The sequence below is a fragment of the Quercus robur genome, chromosome 2, assembly GCF_932294415.1.
Source record: "Quercus robur chromosome 2, dhQueRobu3.1, whole genome shotgun sequence".
NCBI lineage: Eukaryota > Viridiplantae > Streptophyta > Magnoliopsida > Fagales > Fagaceae > Quercus > Quercus robur.
Window position 1 is genome coordinate 85,918,733 of NC_065535.1, and position 7,874 is coordinate 85,926,606.

Below are 7,874 nucleotides of genomic sequence, written 5' to 3' on the forward strand. Positions count from 1 at the left end.
TTGCAGTTTGAAATCTGTGCACTAAAAGTGCTCGCTTCCCAAATAAAGGGCCCAATATGTGAAGTTTGGTACATTTCAATACCCAATCTATAGGTATTTTCATTATTCATACATGAATAAAAATGACAAAGGAGATTGCGTTGTATGTGTTTTCTGTATGCAATGCAATCAAAGATGCATTTCCTGATGAGAAATAGTGGTATTGTTTGGCAGCCAAGCTAGGCATTTCCATAGGATTAAACGAAAAACAATAAGTAAAACATGGAAGTTAGAGTCTTTTTGAGGCAAGCTTGGAATTATGCTTAATGAGTCTCCGTGACTCCTCTCTGTCTCTAATTTACTTAGCATAAAAGTCAATGAGCTTTGGTTCAAATGGCACTTCCTTCCCTTGTAAGAGTATGGTGGAAGATGGGATCATGGGTTCACGGCCCAATAGGCTTGTGTAATTACCATTAATAAATTTACTTAGAAAAAAAGAACATAAGGATTTACACACGCACATGCACATTCAAGCACCCAGCAGAGCATCTGTCTCAACATGTCTTCATCTTAGGAGGTTCCCATGCTGAAACTAAGTCCTTGTCCCATGCCTAGAAATCATACTACCAATGAAAAAGAGAGAAGAAAAAGGCAAAGAAAGTTTGGCATATTGCTTCTTTTGTTTTCCATTGAAAGTCAATGGCATGGAACCCATACACTGGTTAGAAAATCAGGACGAGAAGGGTATGTTAACTCAACTTAAATTAGTATATTGTTATTGAGTCGGCATGTTCTCAAAAGAAATAGTGGTAAAACACCATAGCTACATAAACTCTGCAGAATTTACAGTAATGAAGCCAGAAGAAACTGCTCTCGAATTCTATAGGAGAATTAGAAATAGAGAAACAAAGCAATAATATGGTTTCTTAGTTCCTAACCTTTTTTCCTAACTCATTTGTATCAAGTCCCCAATAAATTCCTTTCATCCATGTGAAAAGAGTTCCATTGGCTTCTTCTCTGTTTCATACTAAGAGGAGAAGATTGTGAAGAGAATTTGAAAGCTGCTATGTACAGGTTACAATTACTGCATAACTTTTGCAGTGATTGTGAAGGTAATGAAATTTTCCTTTGTTGAGAGTAATCATTGGAGCAAATATTTTCTAACTTGTGCAGTGCACAGCTGCAGTTCCGATGGTAGGGTCTCCTCTCAATCTCCATGTCATGCACTGATATACTTCCATTAAACACACACTGCAGCAGCATCTCAGATGCTCCAATGGCCATTCTTTCCTCTCTCTCTCTTCCCTCTTTTAAATTCCCTTATATTTTGTGTACGTCTTGGTGGGTTTGTATGTGTTTGAATGTAATTGTGTTGAAACTTTTGCATGCTTGCTATTAATGAAGCATTAATATAGAGGAGGAAATCAACAATTGTTTTTAGTGTGTGGTAGAAATCTAGAGAAACTTTCGTGCAAGTGCTTCCACGTAGAAGAATTCAAGAAGGGTCTGGAGGGTTTTTGGCAAAGCAGTTACCTAACTAAGACAGACGTGTTTCATTAGGGAAGTAATTCTAGCTATAGAGCCTTGGAAATTATGTTCATAGGCTGTCTTGGCTTGCCTTTTGACTTCATTGTTTAATGTGGTATTTTAGCATAGTTTTCTCCGAAGAAATACGCTTTGACTTTTACTCTTCTGACCAGAGGTTTACCAAACTTATATGAAGGTAGGTGACCCTTCCCAATTTCCCTGCAACTTAAGATCTTGGTCAACTGTAATATTTCTTAATACAAGAAAAAAAAATCTTATTAATTCGTTTTGGTTTTGCATTTTGTTTGATGATTTTGATGCTCTGTTTTAATTTCACCAAGGTCCATTCCTTCCATTCAAATGGTTGGCAGCATATGATATGACACTGTTTTGTTTGGTGTTATCCATAGATGCAAAATTTCTCTTTGCACCAAACAGTAATTAAGGAGCTGCTGGTGATGAGATTCAGTCATAAGCTACTAATCTCTTATAGTATTAAAGAGCATTAAGGACATTCACGTGTTTCCTTTTTCCTTCTCTTTTGGGGGATCGAATTGGATACTGTGGAGGATTTAATTGATGTTAAAAATGAAGGTGATCCTATAACCCCTCAAGTCTCAGGCTTTCATTAGGATTTAATTGACCTTAAACATGAAGGTGACCTATATATAACCCTCAAGTTTCAGGATTTCATTGACTTCGCATCAAAGCCTATTGATTTTCTTGAAGTAAAAAAATTCAATTATCTTCAACCCATTGTTAATTGATGTTGTAAATCAATTGAAGGTCAATAAGAAAAAAAAATTACGCTACAAGATATCAAGGATACAAGTTTCAAAATTGGATTGTGTAAGTACTCGAAGTATCTTTTTATTTGGAGCGGAAAATTTCAATTTCCAAATGAAAAATCAAGGACAAGTTTCATTCAAGTGGCAGAGTCTTGATGTATTTCAAGATTTTAAATTTTTATCCTTTGTTAGTTTTGAATTTTCATGTAATTTTTGTTATTTTCGGATTTTGGATTCTATTTCCTTGATTTTAGGAGTTTTTGAGGTTTTTCTAGTCAAATTAAATTCCTATTATTGGCACTATATTAATTAGAATATGTAGACTATTTTTACTTGAAAAATTAGTTTTCTAGAGCCTTTAAATAAACTTGCAATATGTAAAAGGAAAATACGATTCAAAATTTATAATTTGATTAATAATATTTTCAGAAAGGTTTTCTCTTTTTCTTTTCTAGTGAATTCTAGAGTCTATCTTGTAGGTTTAAAAGAGTAATCTCTACTATGCTTTCTGTTAGGTATTTACAAAGCGGAAAAATCTTATTACACACTCACTATTGCATATTCCTTACACACTTCTTTTGAAGTCGTGTTTTTAGATATGATATGATTTCAGTCCACATGACAATGTGTTGTGTATAATAGCAAGTGTGTGATAATCATTAGTTTTGTCAATCATAATTTATAAATATGCACTTAATTCCCTTTTTATTTGACATGCCCAAACAGGTTCTCTCAATTGTTAATGGATGAGTAGGCATCACAAGATGAGCTTCTGTACTGGTACAGAGATCCTTTGCCATTTGGTTTGGATTGTCATTACATGACAATACTACCGAATTGGAATAAGAAATATTGAGACTTTTTGCCTCTGTCATTTTCGTCCATTCAAACATGGAAGTGCCTTTCTAGTAGTTTCTACCCAGTTCTACCTTCCGTCCCATGTGGTCAGCTTTGGCAACACCATGATCAAAGGAGTTCTTTATTCATAATTATTTAAAGAAAAAAACTCTTCTAATTTATATATTTAATTAAGAGGAGGATAAGCTGGATTTCACACTTTAAGATGCCTTTTTTCCTCGTATCTTCCTTCCTTTGATTTTATTTTATTCGTTCTTTTTCCCCTAGCATTGAACAAGGGAGCCGCCCATATGTGACACGAATTGATGCTCATCTGACCTGACCATCCCAACAAGATGTGCAAGCCATTATTTTAAGAAAAATGCATCCCACCATGATGCTCCTTTTTTATGAACTAAATTTACGAATAACTCTTTAAAAAAAAATCACTCTAATGCATCTAAATTGAACGACCTGCTGCTGCAGTATTATGAATAGGCTTGACACTAGAATTAAATAAATGAAAATAGAAACTTGATAAAATAAAACTACAAAAAAGCTAATTTAGATTCGATTTAGATTTTGACGGTGCTTAATTTGGTTGAGTTATAAAGTTTTCCAAAATTGTCATTGGAGATCAAGATTCACAATAGGGTAGAGCTTAATTCGAGTTGGGAATCCAGGTTCCAAAATTCACAAAGAATATGTAGAAGAAAATTTCAATTTGGGTTCTCGATTTTAAAGCAGTACACAGATGCTATTGCGTACACGAAACTAGAGCACCATCTATTCTTCATTTTTTTCTTGACAAAAGAAGGGAATTACGTATACGTTGCACCATATTTACACTGTAAACCATTCCATCAAACACAAAATCCATTTTTGATTAAACCATTCATAAGATTAAGAACACGAAAACTGTCAGGAATAAAAAAAGTTAACAACCATTAATTCCACCAACACATATATAAAATTGTCACAAATCTGACTTGAACGCCAATTTGTTCTAAAAAAGAGACCATGTAATTAACAAATTAAATAAATAAAAATCAGATCTTGAATGTAACATACTCTTCCTCTTGTTCACACAAACCCAACTGGTTCCTCCCAGTACCAACCAAAGCTGGAGAAGTTGAAGGTGAAGAATAGTTAGAAGCTGCCAAGACCAAAGACCCTTCACTCCAAGCCCTCCTTATTGGGTAGGACACGTTTTTGCACTTAGGCAATGGATGTGAACATTCTTTACCAGCCTTGTGAAGTGCACAGCCACAGTTTTTATGGTATGGTCTGCGCTCTTTCCCTGTGTCACAGCCAGCAATGCAACCCTCATAGACACTTCGGAAAAGTCCATCAGCAGCACCGGTGGCCATTGTCTTCACCACCAACACCACTACTTTTCTATGTGCAACAGACCACGCTTCTAGAAAACTTTTAAGCTTGTAGAGCAATGGTGGGCATTTATAGAAGTAGTTATTGATGCTTATATAGTGGTAGTGATGGAGTCGTATTAGTCTTTTTCTTTTTGGGGGGTTTTAGGTGGTGGGGTCAAAATGTTGTTGTTTCCAAGCTGTATTGCGCGGCATTTAAGAGCCGTAGAAGACGTGTCCGCGTGTCTTGAGGGGTCGGTTATAGGAGTGTAGACATGGTAAAAATACTAGTAAGATACGTGGCCTTTTGCATGTGTGTTAGGAGAGAAAATAAAGGGGTGTGTAGTTACCGACACGATTCTCATAGATTGTCCCTAGGCAAACGTTTAGGCCTTTTGGGCTGATTTTTTGGGTTTTTTTTTTTTTTTTTTTTCTTTTTCTTTTTTTATATTTTTATTTGCTGTGATTTGTGGGGGATTGTTTAGCATAATTCTTGCATGATTTGATTTGGTAGTCGTCACAATCTTAGTATTTCTTGTAATTATCGAGTGGTGATTGGTTAGGAGTTTCTTTTTTTAATGGGAAAATGATAGCATTCCACAATAGAGAAAAAGTACAAAGCATATAATAAGGAGGGGGGAGGTAACAATGTGAGCAAATGCTATAGCCTTGTGGCTTATGATCCATGCCATTGATGCCAAAATGTGATTACTGGTTCTTCACCTGGTGAGCGATTCGACTGATAACTCCAGCAAGATCCCAGTGGTATACATGGAAACTTCTGTTTTTATTTAGCAAAAACTAAAAAAAGGTATGAAGAGATTGTATAATTTTATGGGAGAAAGATGCTCATAAATGTAATATGTAAGTGAATCCCACTCTGAAAATAGAAAAAAAGAAAGGAAAAAAATATTTATAGGTTCAATCAAACGAGAGTTAGAGCAAACTTTCGGTCTAAAGTTGACTAAAGTGAGTTATCACGCTAGGTTAAGCGCAACTATAGGCAATGATTACTTAAGTGAAATGTTGTTGTGCAAGGTCAAGAGAAATTTGAGGCATTTCTAGTGTGCTCAATGGTTCAGTCAAGTGAAGTGTGCAAGGTTAAGCGTAGCTATAGGCTATGATAACTCAAGTGAAATGTTGTTGTGTTAGGTCAAGAGAAATTTGAGGCATTTCCAATGTGCTCAATGGTTCAATCAAGTGAAGTGTGCATCAAAATCGTTTGAGACTCTAGAATTATTCAGAATTGCGATGAAAAATGTGCCTTAAGTGACCACTAAACTTTTTAACGTCTAGTAATAGTTTTGACAATATTTTGAAGGTTATAACTTTTGAGACAAGACTTAAGTACAGTACTTAGATACTGTTCTTTAGGTTTTCTTCTTAAGATTCTGTTATGTGGTTTTTTTTCTTATGGAATAGAAGTGTATTTTTTTAGTTAAGTAACCACATGACAGAATCTTAAGAGAGCAACATAAGAATAACACCTAAAATATTGTGTATAAGTTTTGTCCTAAATTTTCAATGGTGACCTTTCAATAATGCGTTTTCATTTGTCTTGTTGACTATTCAAATTACTCACCTTCAATTAACTTATTGTCTTATTGAATTATTATGTGAACATTTTTAGTAGTAATATAAAGGGAAGATTACTTTCTTTCATAATATTACATTCACATGTCCATGATATATTATTTGTCCTCACCACGGGTTTAAGTTATGCGTAATTAAAAAAAGTTTGTGGTGTATGTTTGTTTTAAAACCTTATTCCATCTCCTTTGTGTGTATGTATGTTTTTCAAAAATAGTAGTAATAGTAAAGAATATTATAGCTCAATTAGCACATCTTAACATCTAGGTTCAAATCTCTCATTCCTCAATTATCAATTTTTTTTTTTAAATATAATAGTATTTTCATTAGTTAAAAAAATATCGCTAGAGAAGTATGGTGTATTAATTTAGGTTGACAAATGCTAGGATTTCTTCTTCTTTTTTTCTTTCTAACCATTCGGCAATAATGGTAGGTTATATGTCAGGTTAGGTAGTCTTTCTCTTCAGTTGTCACAACAGCAAACAAACAAACAAAAAAACAAAAAAAGAAGAAGAAGTTAGTCTTTCTCTCCTGAAAGCAAAACATTAGGGTTGATTTTGGTTATATTTATTATACTACAGTCTACCCAACATTTTTAGCCACCTGCATTACTAATAAGTTAAGGGAGCAGTTTCGGTCCAGTGGTCCTGGATTTATTGAGATGGTGACACGTTTCTATTTTTGGACACGTGTCACAATCTGACTGGGTCTAACGCATTGGAAGCACTGGACCTAATCCAGACCCATTAGTTAATACCCTACCAAGCCTACCCAACCATACAGAACCGTATCCACATGAGAACATGATCATCTCTATTGTATTTGAAAATTTGAAATAGAAAGAAAAAAAAAATCGTAGTTAAGAATTTTTTTTGAATAAAATAATACATAAAGTATTATGGCGTGACATTGATTACACTATTAAATTCGAACTCATATTTAATTATTTATTAAGACTATGAAATTGAATGAAAAGGGGTTTGACTTATCTGTAGTACTTTTTTAAAATGAATCTTTTTTTTGTTTTAATGAGAAACTGTTCCATCACCCACTAACTAAATAAAATGTAAAAATTAAAACTCACTACTACTTATTATTATATATTTAAAATAAAAGAACATACCCAATAAAAAAAATAAAAATAAATCCTCGAAGCCAAAATATCATAATACTTCCTATTGTATTATAGCTTCTGTCATCCACACAATCTATAGCTTGGCAAGTGTCAAGTGTCTACTATGGTACTGTCCTTGGGACTTTGACACATAACATAGCCTTTATTTAGGTCTTCTAAAAGGTAGCCAGCCAAATTAAAACTCACTACTACTTATTATTATATATTTAAAATAAAAGAACATACCCAATAAAAAAAATAAAAAAAAAATCCTCGAAGCCAAAATATCATAATACTTCCTATTGTATTATAGCTTCTGTCATCCACACAATATATAGCTTGGCAAGTGTCAAGTGTCTACTATGGTACTGTCCTTGGGACTTTGACACATAACATAGCCTTTATTTAGGTCTTCTAAAAGGTAGCCAGCCAAACTACATAGGTGTATTCGTTTTCGTTCAATAGCAGAACCAAACTATGGATAGCCCCCTGAAAATTCAAAAAAACATAGTCCATAATTATTTTACAAATTTTTTTATATAATTATCGATATATTCTATTATAATAAAGCAAAAAGATTTGACACATAAAATAATTTTTTAACTAGCATAGTAAGATGCTCGTTAAATATAAGTTATTGACTTATTATGGATTCCAATTAATAAAAAATTA

General features: G+C 33.6%; 1 protein-coding gene across 1 annotated transcript; it reads right to left on the reverse strand.

The window, feature by feature from the left end:
• Window positions 1-3,994: 3,994 nt before the first annotated feature.
• Window positions 3,995-4,601, reverse strand: LOC126715528 (uncharacterized). The gene has a single exon (XM_050416167.1). The coding sequence runs from the start codon at window positions 4,499-4,501 to the stop codon at window positions 4,181-4,183; it is 321 nt and encodes a 106-aa protein (XP_050272124.1). The 5' UTR covers window positions 4,502-4,601; the 3' UTR covers window positions 3,995-4,180.
• Window positions 4,602-7,874: the final 3,273 nt, after the last annotated feature.

Excerpts from the sequence above, each read along its gene's own strand:
- LOC126715528 (XM_050416167.1), bottom strand. The coding sequence starts at position 4,501 with ATGGCCACCGGTGCTGCTGATGGACTTTTCCGAAGTGTCTATGAGGGT.